The sequence below is a fragment of the Sus scrofa genome, chromosome 3 (assembly GCF_054392235.1).
Source record: "Sus scrofa isolate SSC_HxYL_T2T_F1_AM1 chromosome 3, Sscrofa_HxYL_maternal_Yorkshire_Landrace_v2.0, whole genome shotgun sequence".
In the NCBI taxonomy this organism is placed as follows: Eukaryota; Metazoa; Chordata; class Mammalia; order Artiodactyla; family Suidae; genus Sus; species Sus scrofa.
Genome location: NC_139385.1, coordinates 115,606,760 through 115,626,125, shown reverse-complemented (window position 1 = coordinate 115,626,125; position 19,366 = coordinate 115,606,760). Strand labels below are relative to the sequence as shown.

Sequence of the window (19,366 nt, the reverse complement as noted above, 5' to 3'; positions counted from 1 at the left end):
AATAAATGCACTGTTTTTGTTGGGAATGTAGGAGGTGTAGTGAGTCCCTTGGCTCTGGAGGTATTCAAGTACTAGCCAGCCACTCACTTGTAGGACTGTTATAGAAACAAGCTAGGCTGTTGGTTCAGATTGCATGAGGTTTCAATTCCCCTTAAATATTAGGATTCCCATTATCCCATCATTCTCAGGGCATAATGAAGGGAAGAAAAAAGTTAAAGATGTTTTGTCTTCAGTTTTAAGAAATTTGAATGAGAAAATCCCAAAGATTTCAGGTTGTTTCATCCCAAAGTCTGGTCTCATGCTCCTTTACTGAACTGTCAGCCACAATTAGAACACCCTTATCATCCTAGCAGTTCACATGAGAGCTTCTGCTGGTTTCATCGAAGTAACGAGTTTATTTCTTTTTAATTTTGAAAATCAGGGGAGGAACCTGACTTATGGAAACCTGGATCAGTCCTTCTAGATGCAGGTAATTATGCAGCCCAACTTCCTGGCCGTGGCTAGATCAAGATTCACAGGATTTCAGCTAGTGGCATAGAGCCCAAGCTCGGCTAGAGAAGCCTTTCCAACAGGGTCACCTGGGACGTTAGGGTCTGGTGACCACGCGAAGGGCCCACTGAAACGCCCGCGGTGAGGCCTGAGGTAAGGGACAATGATGGCTCACAAAGGAGGAAGGAAGTGTGAAGATAGAAAGGTGGAAGGGAGTGAGTTCCAGGTCCTCAAAGTGGGTTAGACCCTCACTCCATCTGGAGCACACTTGACTTCCTTCTCTTTCTTCTTCCTTCTTTGCAAATAGGACTCAGGTTTTCCCTTCATGGAAACCAGTGTTCCCTGTTTGCTGCATTGAGTGTTTTTTAAACTCCAACAGCAAGTGCGGCCTTCCAACTCTTGGTCCGAGGGCAGATTTTGCTGGTGGGTGGGTGGGGGGAGGTAGAGGAGAGGCCTCTGCGCATGTACTTCTTCCCCCCCCGGGGGCTCCTGGCTGAGAAATGCCATGAGCGAATCTTTTAAATGATGTGAGGAAGTGGGAGGAGCAAAGTGACCTTTAATGGGAAGATGAAATCATGTGCTTTGCAAATCGGAAAAACTAACAAGCTAGGAAAAAGCCCATGGACCGCAGCCAGAAAGGACCAGAGCCCCCAGCACCTTCCTCCACTGGGGGAGACTCTCGGGGCGCTGCCCAGCATCCCGGAAACGGGGTGGGGCGGGGACTCACTTGCAGTGCTGCAAGTTTCACTCATTGGCTTTACCTAGAAAGACTCCTATTGTCTTTGCTTCCTATGTGATTTATCTGTGTACTTGGCTCCCAGGTAAACAGTTCTAAAGAAAACCCCTGAGGCTGAAATTCAACTCACACACACACACACACACACACACACACACACAGCCTCTTGAAAGCCTTTGGCATCTGTACTCTGCTCTCAGACTACTAGAGGCCAAGGGCTGGATTTTAGACCCTCTGGTGTGTGACGTGCTTGTATCTCATCTCATCCCCTCCAGTCTACTCCCAGCCCCCATCAGACGGTCCCCACTCTTACTCATCTTGATCCATCAACTCAGTCACTGAATGTTGACTGAGGACTCCCATGTGGGGACAAGAAACGTTTATGTGATGAGACACATGCCCTGCCCTGAGATTCTCAGAATTTTACAGAGGGATAATTTACACTTGCAAAGTGCTTAATGCTCTCAGATAAGGAAACTAGGCTCAGATAAAACAAGTGAATGGGCAGGAGGGGACAGATCTCAAGCCTGACTTCACAGGACTGTAAGCACCTGCTGTCTGCAAATATTCATTCATTTTTATCTCTTAAGCGGGGGCGGAGTGGAGAGGAGCACAGCGAGCAGGAAGCCAAGCCCCCTAAGCTGAGTGTGAATATTCATTTTTGTCCCCATCCCTGGGGTGAGGCCAGATGCTTCCTGTTCTTGTAAGTCACCAAAAGTTTTACTGCTCTTTCCAGGATTTGTTCCAAAAGAAGAATTAAGCACACAGTCTTTGGAGCCAGTATCCCAGGGAGATCCAAGTAAGTTAACTGACAAGAGAAATCCAGAGTGATGGCTTTGACATCTGATCTGCTCTCTCTCCCTCTACCCACTCACGCCCACCCGACCCCATCTCTCTCCTACCCTGGATCTATTTATCTCCTCTCTTCTGTCACTTTGTTCTAAGGGGGAAAGGGAAGCTTTTGAAGGATTTAAACTCTCCATGTGCAAGAGGGGGAGAGGATCAGATGGTTAAAACGTCACTATGGCAACAGGGTAGGGTGGAGTTGGGGAAAAGAGAAGCAGGGAAAGGAGGAGACTGGCTGGACAGCAAGAACGGTGGACAGTGGACGTGATGGTAGACAGAGCTCAGAGTAGGAAGCATAAATGGGGAGAGAAAAGCACATTCAAGGGCTAGAAAAGGAAGAATCTAGAGGGGTGGAGGTGGAGGTGCAGGAGAGGGAGCAGTTTGGAGTTCCCATCGTGGTGCCGCAGAAACGAATCCAACTAGGAACCATGAGGTTGCGGGTTCAATCTCTGGCCTCGCTCAGTGGGTTAAGGATCTGGCATTGCCGTGAGCTGTGGTGTAGGTCACAGACACGGCTTGGATCCCACGTTGCTTGCTGTGGTGTAGGTCAGCAGCTACAGCCCCGATTCGACCCCTAGCCTGGAAACCTCCATGTGCCATGGGTGTGGCCCTAAAAAAAAAAAAAGAGGGAGAGAGAGAGAGGAAGCAGTTTGAGATGGTTTGAACAACTAGGGTAAATGCTGCTGGATGAAGACCCCTGGAAAGAGCAGCTTGGAGCCGAGAGAGTAGGGAAGACGTCTGGTCTAGCAGAGAGTTGACTGCCCAGGTCTGACATTCAGAAGGAACAGCCAAGCCGGAAATTTAGAGTTGGAAGGTGATGAGCCGAAGTTCAGAACCAAGGCTATGAAAACAGGAAATGTGACCTAAGGAGACAGGCTAGAGTAGAAAGAAACAGAGGACTTAGCGCCTGAAGAACTTTGAGACTAACTGGGTGGAAGAGAGGCCACCCGAAGATAGCAGAAAGAAGGGACCAGAGAAAAGAGGAAAACCAGGAGGGAGCTGTGTGTTTTGAGCCAACGAGAGCATCTGCAAATTCCCCCAGAAAGTTGTGACAAGTGACGAACAAGCTGAGTCTCAATTTACGTGTGAGAATCACCTGAAGACATTTTTTTCCTTTTTAGGGCTGTACCCATAGCATATGTAAGTTCCCAAGCTAGGGGTCAAATCGGAGCTGTAGCTGAGGCCTACAGGGCAGCCATGGCAACGTCAGACCCGAGCCGCATCTGCAACTTATGCCATAGCTGGCGGCAAGGCTGAATCCTCAACCCACTGAGCAAGGCCGGGGATCGAACCCTCATCCTCACAGACACTATGCCAGGTTCTTAAGCCACTGAGCCACAGTGGGAAGTCCAACTGCAGACATTTTTTAAAATGAAACTTGCCAATCCCTGCCTCATAACTACTGACTCGGACCCTCCCCCCATCTTGCCACACGAAGTGTGGTCTGAGGACCAGCAGCAGTGGCATCACCTGGGAGCTTGTTAGAAATGCAGCCTGTCAGGCTCCACCCCAGACCTACTCAATTAGGTGATTCCTCTGCCTACTAACCCTCGAGAAGCACCACCTGGAATGATTCCCTGGCATCTTTATTTGTTGAAGCTTCATAAGCAATCCTGATACTTATCCAGGGTTAAGAAACACTGGCCTAATATATTGGCCAACACAAGGCATTAATCAATAAATTGTACCACGTTGAAGAAAACTAAAGCAATTAATAAAATTGGGGAGTTCCCGTTATGGCGCAGTGGTTAATGAATCCAACTAGGAACCATGAAGTTGAGGGTTCGGGTCCCTGGCTTTGCTCAGTGGGTTGAGGATCCGGCATTGCCGTGAGCTGCGGAGTAAGTCGCAGACGCGGCTCGGATCCCGCGTTGCTGTGGCTCTGGCATAGGCCGGTGGCTACAGCTCTGATTGAACCCCTGGCCTGGGAACCTCCACATGCCGCAGAAGTGGCCCTAGAAAAGGCAAAAAGACAAAAATAAATAAATAAATAATAAAATAAAATAAAGTAAAATTGGTAGATTGATTCCTATAGATACTCTGTCTTTTCTTTCTCCTCCTCCAGCCTCAGTGACCATAACAAATTGCTCACTCTGAACATGTCCTAAGCCAGTTCTGTCCTTTTGTATTGATGCTGTCATCGTCACATCAGCATGTTTTCATCTCAATGTGAGAAAGCCACTGGAGTCTCAGTGAGCTCATACCCTGAGCCAGAGCCACTGTCATTAAAACCTTATTGGGAAGAAGGAGCAAAGATGGCCCAAACATCAGCCATCAAGCTAATGAGTGAAGAGAAGGAAGCAAATAAAGAGACACCTCACCTTCTTAAAACCTATGAAATGACCAGTCAATCCTGAACACATTTTAAGATACAAGAAGTAAAAAGAAAAAATGGTCTAGGAAGAACCAAAATAGATGCTACAAAATCCATGTTAAAATTAATTTAAAAAGAAAATTCTCTAAGGCCCTCACTCTAATTAACAGTTATTCCCCCCCCAAAAAAAAGTTTTCACATTAAAAGGCATAGTCAATGCATCTGCTGACATCTGGAAGGGAAACCACTCTTCAAGAATGCTTCCTAAACCGTCATGTGAGTACAGATCCCCTGGGAGTCTTGCTAAACCGCAGCTCTGATTTCAGTAGGTCAGGTGGAGCCTGGGAATCGTCATTTCCAGCAAACTGTTAAGTGCCAGTAGTCTGCAAGCGCTGAAGAGCACCACTGCCACCTGCTGGCAGAAACTCACATCGCAAGCCCAGATATAGGAAAGACTGGTTTGCCCTGTTAAGGGAACATGCCGAGCCATAGAGCAGTTCTTTGGCTTTTTTTCTTTTTTCTTTTTTTTCTTGCCTTCTTAGGGCTGTACTTGCAGCATATGGCAGTTCCCAGACTAGGGGTCAATTCGGAGCTGTAGCTGCCAGCCTACCCCACAGCCACAGCAACTCAGGATCCAACCCACATCTGCTCACGGCAATGCTGGATCCCTAACCCCCTGATGAAGTCCAGGGATCGAACTAGCATCCTCATGGATACTGGTCAGATTCATTTCTGCTGAGCCATGACACGAACTCCAGTTCTTTCACTTTATCCTGGGCCTAGTGTCATCTTTAAACTCCACTTCTTGATTTTTTTGTTTTTTCCAATCTTCATCTCAAAGATCATGCTTGGGCATAGGCGGTTTGGGGGCAGCAAATGACAGGGGAAGCCAGCAGAAAAGGAAGCGGTGACAGGCCCTGAAGCTCCAGGCAGACAAGGAATGACTAAAAGCTTGCGAGGTAGTGAGCCAAGGCATGGATTCCAGATAGAGCAGCGTCATCCAGGCCCAGAGAGGTCTCTGCCATCGCCTACTTCTCTGGTTTGGATTGCGATGTGTCACAAGAGAATAAAGCACCTTCTCAGATAGAACTTTTCCCCTTAATCTGCCAGTTCTGAGAATCACCCTTTGCTAGGTGTTTTTCATCAGTTCTGCTTAAAACTGTGTCAACTCATGTCTACTTCTTGCTTTCATTTTTTTTAAATATCCACCCCTGGAGTTCCCGTTGTGGCTCAGTGGGTTAAGGACCCAATGTTGTCTCTGTGAGGATACGGGTTGGATCCCTGGCCTCGCTCACTGGATTAAAGATCCAGTGTTACCTCAAGCTGCAGCATAGGTCACAGATGTGGCTCAGATCTGGTGTGGCTGTGGCTGTGCCCAACAGCTGCAGCTCCAATTCACCCCTAGCCTAACTTTTTTTTTTTTGTCTTTTTTCTTTTCACGGCCACACGCATGGCACATGGAAGTTCCCAGGCTAGGGGTCTAATCGGAGCTACAGCTACTGGCCTATGCCACAGCCACAGCAACACCACATCCAAGCCGAGTCTGTGATCTACGCCACAGCTCACAGCGACGCCAGATCCTCAATCCACTGAGCAAGGCCAGGGATCGAACCCACAACCTCACGGTTCCCAGTTGGACTCGTCTCCACTGCACCATGATGGGAACTCCCTGGGAACTACTATATTTGGCCATTAAAGGAAAAAAATATATATCAATCCCTGTCGTGGACCTTCTGAGGAATGGGAGGGACTCCAATCCCATGGAAGCAACACAATAGGCAATAGAGAACAGAAGCTGAGAGCAGAGCAGCCTCATGGGCTATCATCCGGCAGCTTAGAGAGATCCAGGCTGGTCTGGACAGCTGCACCCTCTCCCATAGAGGGAGCACTGCCCCCGTGCCCTCCTGGATACTCCAGCCCAGAAGTTTCTAACTTTAATGTCTCTCATCTTTCCCCCTATGGAACTCTGTTCTTGTTTGTTTTTAGGGCCGCACCCGTGGCATATGGAGGTTCCCGGGCTAGGGGTCCAATTGGAGCTGCAGCTGCCAGCCTACACCACAGCCACAGCAACGTCAGATCTGAGCTGCATCTGCGACCTCATGGCAACGCCAGATCCTTAACCCAGTGAGAGAAGCCAGGGATCGAACCCACAACCTCATGGCTCCTAGTCAGATTCATTTCTGCTGCACCACAATGGGAACTCCTGGAACTCTGCTTTGAAATGTTTTGTCTCCCAAATTGCAGTTGTTAGAGAATTCACTCCTCATGTTTTATTAATTAATGGGATATACCCCTCCCAATAAGAACTTGTGATCAGCCTTGAATAATCAGTGTTGTCAGGCTGAAATGATATAATTTCAGTCCAGAGCAAAGAAGACACTAACTTCTATTCACTTATGTCATAAAGGAATCTGAAAGGTTGGAATCACTTGCAGCTCCACCATCCCCCTATCTCCATCATAACCTTCCTCTATTTGCAGCGTCCCCCAGATCCTAACCAGAACTGTCCTAGTCTCCATCACAACTAAAAGAAAGGGACAAAAGTCTCAGACAGCTACAAAGAAGTACGGAGATCTGTTGACATGGGGGAATAATTTCTAGGTTGCCCCGCCTAGGCACGTGAAGGATAGGCTTGGTATCAACAATTGTTCATTCTGCAGTTCCTGCCCTGCCCTGGGCACAGGCCCTGCAGAGCCTTTCCCAATTTATAAAGAGCCAGAGTTCAAGACCACAGCCCCAGAGACTGGGCTGAGAGAATGCCCACCTCTGGGGCGGGGTGGGGGTGGGATCTGCACAAACACGGTCTGAGTCTAGGAGAGGCCCTTCTTGCACTTGACCGGGAGCCCAGAGCTTCTTAAGCCTCCAAGGATGGCTAATAAGAGCATCCCAAAACTGTCATGGAAATACGTACAAGCCCAAGTGTCTAGGACCTTGGTGCGGGGTGAAAATCTGTTATGGAATAAATAAACGACTATACCTTCCGTCTTGCTGCTCTGCTTTTTAACTTCTTTTCGGTGGACTCTCGGGGGGGGGGCTCTGGTGTGGGAAGAGGGGAGTGAGTGGTGCATGCAGCGGGAGAGAAGCGGAGTAACAGAGGCCTTTTCCCTGCCTCAGGCTGCAAAGTCGACCTGTCGTTTTTGATCGATGGGAGCTCAAGCATCGGCAAACGGCGATTCCGAATCCAGAAGCAGTTCCTGGCCGACGTTGCCCAAGCTCTCGACATCGGCCCTGCTGGTCCACTGATGGGCGTTGTTCAGTACGGGTAAGGGCCCTGCTGAATGCAGAGACCGAGGGAGGTCCTATGCTTAATTTTGTGCCAGAAAAAATACCCACACATCCTGGAGCAGACTCATTCTCTGCCCCGATACAAACGTAAATGAAAGCAACGGAAGCCATTCAGATGCCAAGTAAGAAATCTGAGCCTTCCAGAAGCCAGGGGCAGGTTCATCCGTATCTGTACCTTAATGGTATTTGCAATCCTGTTTGGTAGGGAGAATATTTGGGAGTGAAGAGAGCAGGGTTCAAGTTTACACTCAGCCACTAACCAGCTGCATGGCCTTGGGCGGGGCCTTCACCTCTGTCACCCACAGTCTCCTCATCTGTAGAACGAGGAAGTGATCCCCCCCCCCCCCGCCCCGACCCGTTCAGCTCCAACTAGTAGAGTATTTGTTTGAGGTGCTCCAGTGCTGCATCTGTAAGTGAGATGCCCAGAAAATATGCTTGCTCTAGGTTGAACTTTCTGGATAAACTGAGGCCTCTGCACTGGTACAGGAAAGGCCCACCCAGTAATGGGGAGGACTGAGCCGGGAGAGGACTGGCCTCATCAGTTGGCCAGGCACCCACGTGACCGTCCCCAGTCTATTTTACTATCCTACGTAGGGTAGAAATTGAGAGTTCCTACTGGCTTCCCATCTCAACCTCTTATCTTGCTGCAGATAAAATAAGTCAATCTTATTTCAGTTATAAATAGACTTTTCTCTAAGACAGATCTGCAGATATTGGCAGAAAATAAACAATCAAAAGAGTGAGCAAGCAAGCATGAGTCTCAAATAATAGGTAGACCTTTGATCAAGAACCATGAAGGGCAGAATAACTGTCTCACTTTCCACAGAGGGTCTCAGACACAACCCTCCTTCCCCAGGTCTGGGCAGCCTCGGGCTGTGGCTCTGCTGTGTGACCTTCAGCTAATGTAGGCCTAGGTGACTCTCGCCCAGAAGCCACCGTCACAGCTGCTTTGTCCTCCTGGAAAGTCAAAAACACACACCTGACAATATCTAGGGTATCTCTGGACCCTTCGGACATCTCCCAGGAACCTCCTAGAGCAGCATTTTAACCAAGGTTGTTACGTAAAGACACAAGAATACCGAGTTTTGAGCTCACCAAAGAAATAAACAAAAATGCTTTCTTTTCATAGAAGCTATGATGTTTACATCTTTATAATTAAATTCAATGCCCTATTTAGCACTATCTTCTATTCCTGTGAAGAAAAATGAATAGCTGAGTGGCCCTTGTATACCGTCAGACTTGAATATGTGAAAATGCTACAAATGCTCATTCTCAATGTCAACTGTTCTGGAGGATTTTAACTTGAAATAGGAAAAGATGTGCTTTTGGTCATTGTCTTCTTATTTTCAACACATCAACCTATTTTCATTCCTGTGTTACTTTTTAAAGATAGCAAATGATAGCAAGCTTCTCTAGGGAGGAAATGTAATCGTTTTAGTGCCAGATGTCCCCAGTCAGTTTTATTGGGGGGTTCAAAGCTTGGTGTGTCATCTTGCATTAAAAATAGCTGCTTTAAAAGCTATGTATACCAAGGTTTATAGGATAATATGAAAATAAGGTGATAAATATGTCAAGGAAAAGAAAAATAGCAGGAGACTAGTGTTGTGTGCCGATGGGAATGTGGATTAGAGAACAAATGTAGCAGGAAAGGAAAAACAATTGGGTAGAGACTCCTTTCCCTCCAAAAAAAAAAAACCATTTTCTCTCATGTTTCCCTAATGTGATCATCATTTGCAAGGAAGAGTTTACCTTCATACTTTCCAGGGTCAAGTTTCTCAAAATGCCTTTGCTATTTGTTTTTCCATCCAGGGTTCTTATTAATTTAAAGCCCTCAAGGCAAATGTGTCCGTTTTCCTTCCCTTTATGCTCAAATCAATCATCCTCACCCTCCCTCAGCCTCAGGGCAGAGAGGGGAGCTCAATGAACTGGTGACGTGACATCTTGAATTCTGGCCTTCGCTCTGCTGTGTGACCTTAAGCAAGTCACTTAACCTCTGCATGTAAGGGCTGCCATCTGGAAAGCACACAGCAAGCGGACCAGATGATTTATTAGGGCTCTGCCAGCCCTGACGTTCTGTAACCCAGGGACTGGCTCTGTGCTTGGAACACATCCAGTCAGTGAATGCTGGGCTGACACCCTGGGTGAGCCTCCTCTCCCTTCCAGCCTCGGGTTCCGATTACGTGGGGTGAAGGGTCAGCAATGAAATGATGGCTGCACAGAGCTTATACCTCTGCCAGTGGAAGGAGGGGAGCAAAGGCAACTGGAGAGAGGCATTAGGAGGGTGCAATGAGGCTGGAGGGGGAACCCACGCAGCCACCTGGGCGGCTCCTGCCCATCCTTTCTTTAGCACAAGGTCTTAGTGCCTAGAGAGGGAGGGGATGGGGCAGGAAAGGCTAAGGGGCTTAGGTGGATGCAGATATGGGGCCAGTAGTTATGGAAAAGGGCTTTCCAGTGCTTGCCTGGCTTGGAGACTGATTCCTCTAGTGATGTTTTGGGTTCTCACTGGATTCCAGTGCCGGATACATGCTCACAGGGAATCAGCCCTGCTCTCTTGGAATCTCAGAGCAACGGGGCCTTAGAAAGCTCCTGGTTCTGCCTCCTCATGTTGCAGTGAGGACACAGGCTCTAAAAGGAATGACGGCCCCTGCAAGAACCATCACTCCAAGTGGCCAAAGCAGGAGGACGCCTGAGCTCAGAACTCCTCCTTCTCCCAGGCCTCTCACTTCCATCACTGCTGCCACTGGTCCATATGGAAGATCCCCCCAGAAAATTCCTTCCCTCAGTTTTCCTTAGGAGAACTGAGGCAGAACTCAGGCTTTTAAATTCAGAATTCAAATGACTTATATTAACTATTACTGGGAAACAAAAGACAAATAAGAAACAAAAGGTAAGTAAGAAATTAGGAGTTTCTGTTGCGGCTCAGCAGGTTAAGAACCCAACGTTGTCTCTGTGAGGATGCGGGTTTGACTCCTGGCCTCTCTCAGTGGGTTAAGGAGCTGGCATTACTGTGGCTGTGGCATAGGCCTCAGCTGCAGCTCCCTAGCCTGGGAGCTTCCATATGCTGCACATGTGGCTGTAAAAAGAAAAAAAAAAACTGTAAACCAGCTATAATGGAAAAAAATACAAATCATTACACTCAAAAAAGAAATTATGCAGTAGAGAAAGTATAAAAAATGGTGTGATATGCAAAATTCAGCACTCACTGTACTTATCTTTTGGGTACAAGAGATAGAAACCCAACCCAGACAGGCAGGGGAAGGGAGCTTGAAACCGCAGGACTGGCAAGTGGGTGGTCATTCCCTCCCTCCTCTCCCTGCATCTCCTCGTCTCTCTGCTTGTCCACTCTGTTCTCCCTCAGCTGACCAGAGTCATCCCCTGCCTGCCTAGGGTTCCTACTTCTGGTTCAGACAGGGGTGGGAGGGGGCGAGGGGGGAGCACCATGGCTGCAACGGTATCAGCAAGCTCCTCTCCAACATCCCCTCTCTGCACATGCAGAGGCCAGGAACCCAGCGTTCTTTCCACAGTCATCCCGTACCTCCAGTAAGAGAGGCGGCGTTAGATACAGACTCAGAGAGGTTGATTGACTTTCCTAAGAACACACAGCTACATGCATGAGCACTGGGGAGAGGACAGATATTCAATCTTAGGTTGTTAATCCCTAAAATGTCAAACAAAATTGACTTCAAAGCAAAGATTTTGCTTCTCTGCCAAGAAAGCTCCTGATAATTGAAGCTTTCCGCCAAACTGAAGACTGAGACACTGTAGCAGAAAAGGCCAAAGATCAAGGCCTCTCTTGCACACATGTTCTATTTTAGAATTGAACCGCCAGCAGCCTCATGATTGCAGGAACACTGAGAGGCCAGGTGAAAGAACAGCCAGAGCATCGCTAGTAGGTGAACTCTAACGAACAGAATAATGAAGCCAAGCAGCTTGCGTGTTAGCTGCCGCCTGGATCCACAGGTGCTAAGTGCCCTTGGACCTTCCATATGGATTTGTTTTGGTCCCCAATTCAGCAAAAATGGAACAGAATTGCACATGTTCTTTTGAACTTTGTAATCAACCCTAGGATACCAACATGGGAAAACAGGTACAGAATAAAGCCAAATGTTGGTTTTTCTTCGCTTCAAAATGAAATATACTTTTCTTTGCTCTCGGTTCTCTGACAGGTGCCTTGTGTTTTAGCTCTGAGCTGGGCTGCATCTCCTTACTCTTTTTCTTCTCAGCCCGCCCATCTCAGCCCCACACTGAACACTCCCAGGTCACACTCAGAAGCCTCCCTTCCTGCATCCAAAGCTTCACAATGAGCCAATGAGTGTGAGGCAAACAGAGTGGGGGGAGTGGGGAGAGAAGGGAGGTGTCAGGTCAGGTGGGATGGGCAGAATGATGGCCTCCATGCTGTCCCTGTCTGAATCCCTGGAACCTGAGGGCTGTCACCTCACCCAGCAGGAGGGGCTCTGTCCCTGTGATAAAGTTAAGGACCCTGAGATGGGGAGCTTGTCCTGGATTATCTGATGCCCCAGTCTAATGACTTGAGTACTTAAAAGCAGGGAACTTTTCCCAGCTATTATTAGTTGGAGGGAGATGTGACTGAAGAGTGGCTAGAAGGATGTCACAGCTGGCTGTGAAGTTGAGGAGGGGACCCTGAGCATGAAATGCAGGCTGGAAAAGACAAAGCCATGACTCTGAGAGCTTTGGAAATCAGCAAGCCCCTGCCGTAGAGACCCACGTCAGACTTCTGACCTCCAGAACTGTAAGCTAACGAGATGCTATTAAGCCACCAAGTTTACCACAGAAATAGGTGATGGATACACCTGGCAAGGAGGACATCCTGTCGAATTTTCTTGAGTCCACAGCATGGGGAAGAATAGGAGGGGCTGGCACACAAGCCCCAGCGGAAGGGGGCCCAGAGATGGGAGACTCAGCACCACAGGACCCTAGAGCAGAGGGGGACTGCCTGGGCCCTGACTCGCCTTGTGATCACCAGGGGAGCTTTGAGAAATGCTGATGCCTGGGTCCCAACCGAGACCAGTTAAACCAGAATCTGGCAAATACCCCGAAGCTGGAATTTTAATCTGTGATTCCAGTCTGTAGCCCAGGTTGAAAATCACCAGTTCCCTAAGAGAGGAAGGGGCAGCTTGGCCTCCCAGGGGAGAGTGCCAGAGCACAGGTCTCTCCAGCTGCTGCCTCATCCCTTCTCCTGCCCTCTGTCTACACTGCCTTTACAGAAAGGAGCAGGATCCCTCAACAGCTGCCCGTCTGCCTGGGAGGCCTCTCTGGGGCCTAATGGCATTTGAAAAGACACCCCCACCCCTGAACACTTCTCTCCTGAGAGACAGGCAGGGGAACCCCCGAGCCACAAGCCTCAGGGACACGGTCTCTAGGCAGAGAGCGCTGGGAATTCAGGTCACACAAGAATCTTACTCTTGGAGTTCCCGTCGTGGCTCAGTGGCTCACGAATCCGACTAGGAACCATGAGGTTGCGGGTTCAATCCCTGGTCTTGCTCAGTGGGTTAAGGATCCGGCATTGCCGTGAGCTGTGGTGTAGGTTGCAGATCTGGTGTTGCTGTGGCTATGGTGCAGGCCGGCAGCTATAACTCCAATTAGACCTCTCGCCTGGGAACCTCCACATGCCTCGGGTGCAGACCTAAAAATACAAAAAAAAAAAAAAAGAATCTTACTCTTTTCCTGCTCTCTACCCCGTGGTTCTCCTGGAGGGACAAAGGAAAGGAGGACTGGACCACTTCTACTCCACGGTTCCCCTTGATCTCCCATCGCATGTTGACTGGGCTTATCCCAGGCACCCGCCCCGAGATCAGGCTCCCAAGATCCCTGCATCATTCTGCTAGAGAAGCAGACGGCCACCCCATGCACACTAGAAATACTTGGGGAGCTTTTGGAAATCCCATGTCCAGACCAGACCTCAGAGTGATTAAATCAGAATTTCTGAGTATAAGACCCAAGTGCCATTCATTTTTTTAGAGTTCCCAGGTGATTCTGTTGCGCAACTAGAGAGAGAAGACACAAATATTCTCGTGGGGCTGTGCTGCCATCTGTGTCCCCGGCCCCTTTCTCTCTCCCAGGTTGCCAGCCCAGGCCTGCAAGAGCTCCATCCTCCTCCCTCTTCTCAGCCCCTCTGGCATCTTCTCGAACCTTCTTACTTATCCTCCTCACTTCCCCTCATCACTGGCAGCCCTGCCCCTGCTTTTCTTGATTCTTATAGCATCCTCTAAGATGTTGCCACTCAAATATGATCCACAGCATCATCTGGGAGGTTGTTAGAAAGGCAGAACCTGGGGAGTTCCCTTCGTGGCTCAGTGGTTAATGAATCTGACTAGGAACCATGAGGTTGCAGGTTCGATCCCTGGCCTTGCTCAGTGGGTTAAGGATCCAGCATTGCAGTGAGCTGTGGTGTAGGTCACAGATGCAGCTTGGATCCCGCATTGCTGTGGCTGTGGCATAGGCTGGCCGCTACAGCTCCGATTAGATCCCTAGCCAGGGAACCTCCATATGCCATGGGAGCGGCCCTAGAAAAGGCGAAAAGACAAAAAAAAAAGAGAGAGAGAGAGAGAGAGAAAGGCAGAACCTGGGACCTCACACCCAACCTGCAGAATTAAGATCTACATTTTAACAAAATCTCAGGTGACCAGATACATGGCTGAGTTTGCGAAGCAGCAGACACTGCGTCTGTTCCAAGACGTCCCATGTCCCTGCACTTACCAAGCCCTGTGACGTTTTGCTAACAGACAGCAGGCCTGAGAGCCCCTGGCCTCAGAGTGATTCTCAGATCAGCAGGTTACAGTCCACCTTCCCTTCAGCAGGAAGAGGTTTGCAGGTTCATTTTCTATTTGTTGGTGGAGGGGTAGAACTATTGTTGCTAAAAATAGTAAAAACTATTGCGCCCAAAAAAACCAAAATAACCCCCCTCCCAAACACAAAACACTCCTCTAAAAACAAAATTTAGAATGTATATATGTCTGTGTGACTGGGTCACCCTGCTGTATAGTATAAAATTGGCAGAACACTGTAAACTAGCTATAGTGGAAAAAAGCTAAAAGTCATTAAAAACAAAATTTGATTGTATAAGACTCCGCTCCCCACCTCTGATCCTAGGAAATGTGAGAAAGGCCAGGGTCCTTTCAGAAGATGCTAGTTCTGCTGAGTCCCTGAGCAGACTGGCGCAGGCCACCGGGTTGGCCACAGATGCTCAGTCCTTCGAGGGACTGGGGGCAGAACCATTTTCATTCTGAGCCAGGTAATGCCCTCCAGGGACACAGCTGCCACCCAACCTGCTGCCACCAGCATGTCCTTAGACATCAGGGTCCCCTTCTACATCTTCCTGAGGTCACAGCATGGTTCGTCTCAATGACTAAGTCTGTAAATCATCACATTTTAGCCTTAAGAAAATTGGAAGTGTAAGTATGGTCAGGCTATTTGATTGCAGCCTTACGGAGATTCCTTATTGGAGGAAACAGTGTGGGAAGGGTCCTGCTTTAGGGATTAGGATTAATGTATCTTGACTGACATAAAAATTCATCTGAGAGGTTCACTCCGTGTGACTGAAAGTGTTATGGGGTGAACCAACAGCCTCTGGGACTTCAACCAAATGGGAGCCTTGAGACCGAAAGTACCTCAGAAGTCCTTTAAAATCCAGGGCTTCCCAAACTTTCCTTTGGATGAAATTCACCTGGATCCTTGTTGAAAAAAAAAATCTCCATCCCCAGCTCAGACCTACAGAACTGGGTTCCTTCTGGGAGGAGACCTGGCAACCTGTGCCATTGGACAGGGCACCTCAGATGGGTCTTGTCACTGGAGAGGTCTGGTGACACTATTGTGTGTCCAGGTCCCTGCCCCCAGGTCCCCAGCCTTCCTAGGAATCACCCACACCCATCTCTGACAGGTGTTCTTTCCTCTCACACACTTGCAGGAAAGCTCCTTCCTACTGCATAAATTATCCCTTTCTATGCATAGTCAAATGCTGGCTCCCTGTAATTTCTCTTCATTAGTCTTAGCTCTCTTCCAAACCTTGACTAATTTGATATTTTCTCCTTGAGCTCGAAACCTCTTTGTTTATTTTCTTCTCTTAGTTTCCAAGGCAATCTTTGATGTCACTGAGGGAAATATATTTTCCTTTAATGAGATCTTCTAATAACATTACAAATTAAAAAGCTGCTTACATAAAAATATAGTAGCATATCTCTTCGAACTTTTCGAATAATCTTCACCTCTGAAAAAGGAGACAGGCTAGGGTGTCAAGCCACCAGCCCATATATCCAAAAAATATACATATAGTGGCATACTTCTTTGAATTTTTTTTGGCTGCACCCACGATGTGAAAGTTCCCAGGCCAGGGATCAAACCTGCACCCAGAGCAGCAACAAGGAGCCATAGTAGCACCACCACCAGATCCTTAACCTGCTGAGCCATGAGGGAGTACCTCTTTGAACTTTTAATAATCTTTCTCTCTGAAAAAGGAACCAGGTTAGGCTGTCAGGCCACCAGCCCATATATCCTAAAAAAAGGACACAGACACCCATGTACTCTGGTACTAAGAGCTGCCACACTCTGCAGGGTAAACATTCATCGTTCATTCCTATAATTTAATTACATTACATTTTAATAAAGATTTATTGAGTGTTTACCATGCTCTGCGCACTGTGCCATTTGCAGGGGATACGAATGTAAAATTCATCCAAGTGGTTTGACTCCGTTTGCCTGTTCAGTCCCTTGGTGGATGAGCTCCTTGGCTTTGGCCCTAATGGTAATTGTAGCAATTGGAAAGCGCTTCAGAGATCCTCTGATCCAACCTTTCAATTCATTAAAAATAAATAAATAACTGTGATAGAGATTCTGTTCTTTAGGCCTTCGCCAGCTGGTGAGGAGGCAATATTTTTAAAAGAAATAACATTAAATAAAATTAAAAGCATCTATTCATTGGGCGTATGAATAGCTCATCTGTCTGCTTCTGCAGATGGATTCATCTACCTCTATGATGTCACGATGAGTGCCGAGCTCAGAGGGGAGTGTTTGGCTCCAGTGGGGATGATACAAGCGAGGAAGGGACATCTGACCTCCCTCCCTTCCTGCCATGATTCTCTATGACCCCCTGTATACTAAGCATGAAGGATAGGAAATACTGGGACGTAGCGCCTGTTCTCAAGTAGCTTACAGTCAACCTTCAGGATTTGAGGATTCCATATTTGCAAATTCACCCGTTCACTAAAATGTCCTTGTAACTCCAAAGTCACTGCTCACGGCACTTGCACGTGACACGTACAGAGAGGGAAAGAGACACAACATTTCCTGCTGAGGTCAAACAAGGCCACGCTCTGCCTCCTTATTTCAGCTCCTACTACAAACAAGTGTCCTTCTCAGTCTATTTAGCACCACGTGTTTCACATTTTTCTGCTTTTCACTGATTTCTCCATTTTTAATGACTCCAAGTGTTGCGCTGAAGTGCTGTCTGGTGTTCTAAGCACATGAAGGCAGCAACATGCTTAATGGAGAAACTGGAAGTGTTAGATAAATTTTCTTCAGGCAACTTATCGTGCTGTTGGTCATGAGTTCAATGTTAATGAAGTGATGATTTGGTACATTTAGGAAAAAAAAAGGAAATTCATTGATCTGTGAGTCTGCTCCAGAAAGTATTACAGTAATTAATATCTATAATGCATGATGAAGTTCTGGAAGACAGAAAGTGGCTGAACTTAGGAATTCATGAAATGACAGATTTTTTTTTTTTTTTAAGCATAGTAGATAGCATTGTGAGGCAGAAAGCCAAAAGAAAATTTACAGTAGCCTTCCCCAGGGTCAGGAAAATGTCAAAAACCCTTCTCAGCTCATGTTTCATTATACAGAAAGTTTGCATTTAATTATTTGTAAGACACTTATATATTAAGTAGGGTGTCTTGAAAAAGAAACATACATAGAACAAGTTTCTATATTGATCTATTGATGAAAATCTTGTACCCAGAGGAACCTAACCCAGTATTTTCTCCAGGAGCAATGGCTTAGAATCTGCTAATCTGCTCTTTGCAACAACTTCATAGAACATAACTACTGTGAAGAACAAGGCTTAACAACACATATAATATGGGAAAGAGGTGATCAATCTTTCTTACTGCAAAGTGATCAACAGTAAGACAGGAATGCTATAGATATGAGTAGGTGACTAGGTTCCACATTCAAATATTTTATTCCTGTAAAAACTTTTGAAAGAAAATTTTATAATTTTGCTTTTGAAATTACATGTCTATGAGAAACACAATTTGTGATCAGCTAGGATTTCTTCACAACTGTCAGACACACTCAGGAAATCTTGCAAAGTGAGAAAATCTAGCCCACAAATCATTTTCAAGGGTAACTAAGGTTTTAGGAGTTAAAAATTTTACAGTTAATGAAGCGTACGTAGCATTAGGTTTGGTAGACAATCCCTTGTTTGTTGTCGTCAATCTCCACTGTGCAATTTTCTATTTTGTAGCTAATAATATTTTTGTTGTTTCAACTCATTCTTTTCAGGCCCCAAAAAGTTTATATTCCTTTGTCACCAAGGGTTGATCCAGACTTTGGGAACCCTTTTAAGACAAAGAACACAAAACGACAAAAAATAAAATAAGGTCCCTTGAAAGAGGTCCCATTAGCGCCCAGGTTAATCCACCTCTGAGAGGCACTCGGCGCCTACTGGATGAATCACCCTCTGCAGAGGTCACCGTGGTACATGAAGACCAGGTAGGAAGCTGTAGCAATAGGTCAGAAAAGAAAACTTGAGGATGGAAAGGATGAGAGACACAAGATGTATTCAAGAGGCTGGGCTGACAAGACATAGCCTTTGATGAGGACGGCGTCAGAGGGTGGCAGGAATGCATACTGCTGGGCTGCCTCAATGCATCAGCAGAGGAACTGAGGAAGGAATGGGTGGTTGAGTGGAGCAGGTATGGAAGATAAAGGACTTCAGTTTTGGAGATATCTGACCTAAGGAGCCTATGGACCACACCTGCGTACCATAGGGCATATTCCAGATGGAGATGTATGGAAGCCTTTTTATCTATTCTGAGGTCCAAGAGAAAGGACCATTCAGTGTACACTGGAAAGCTGTTGGCATGCGAATGGTCAGTGAACCCTGGTGGATGAAGCTGATGAGACTTTCCCAGGGATGTGAGTCACGTGAGAAGGGATGCATGAGGGAGACTTCACCTCGGGGAACACCAGCATTTAGAGGTTGAGATGCACAGAAGAAGAAAGAAGAAATATATATCTCTTTAATACTGTTAATTGAGTTCCTGAAGGTGCCACATACTGCGTGAGGTGTCATGGGTTAGAGGAAGCTGAGTCAGGCTCAGTGATGGTCAGCTGAGGCCGGGGGCCAGGGAGACAGGTAGCTGGACTTGGAGGGTGGGCATGGTTAGGGTCTCCCTGATGAGGAAATTGATGAGCAAAGGCCCAGAGCTAGAAAACCAGGAAACAGCGAGTAACTCATTCCACATAGAATATAGGTGAGCGTGAGAACGGTATGAGCCTGGTAGGTTGCAATGAATTCTGGATGGACTTTGAAAGCCAAAATAGGAAGCTTAACAATGAGAGCCTCTGATGATTTTTGAGCAGAGGAATTTTGCAGTCAGCTGAACATGGAAAGAGTTCTCTGGTAGAAAGACATATTAACCAGTATTACAAAGGCTGACACAGTGATACATAAGAACCAG

General features: G+C 47.2%; 1 protein-coding gene and 1 long non-coding RNA gene across 16 annotated transcripts in view; one reads left to right on the top strand and one right to left on the bottom strand.

Annotated features, from left to right (window-relative positions):
* Positions 1–19,366, top strand: part of VIT (vitrin) — a 114,550-nt gene that overhangs the window by 78,942 nt on the left and 16,242 nt on the right. For all 12 annotated transcript variants that reach the window (XR_014842248.1, XR_014842249.1, XM_013996219.3 and 9 more), the window contains 3 exons: positions 422–469; positions 1,962–2,024; positions 7,500–7,647. Coding sequence is in view for 10 of the 12 variants with exons in the window: in XM_013996219.3 (XP_013851673.3) it covers positions 422–469; positions 1,962–2,024; positions 7,500–7,647 (259 nt within the window). In the remaining 2 variants the exon portion in view is untranslated. The remainder of the gene's footprint in view (positions 1–421; positions 470–1,961; positions 2,025–7,499; positions 7,648–19,366) is intronic.
* The window catches only part of LOC110260034 (uncharacterized), a 149,295-nt gene that overhangs the window by 115,209 nt on the left and 14,720 nt on the right, over positions 1–19,366 (bottom strand). The gene's annotated exons all lie outside the window — the stretch shown is intronic.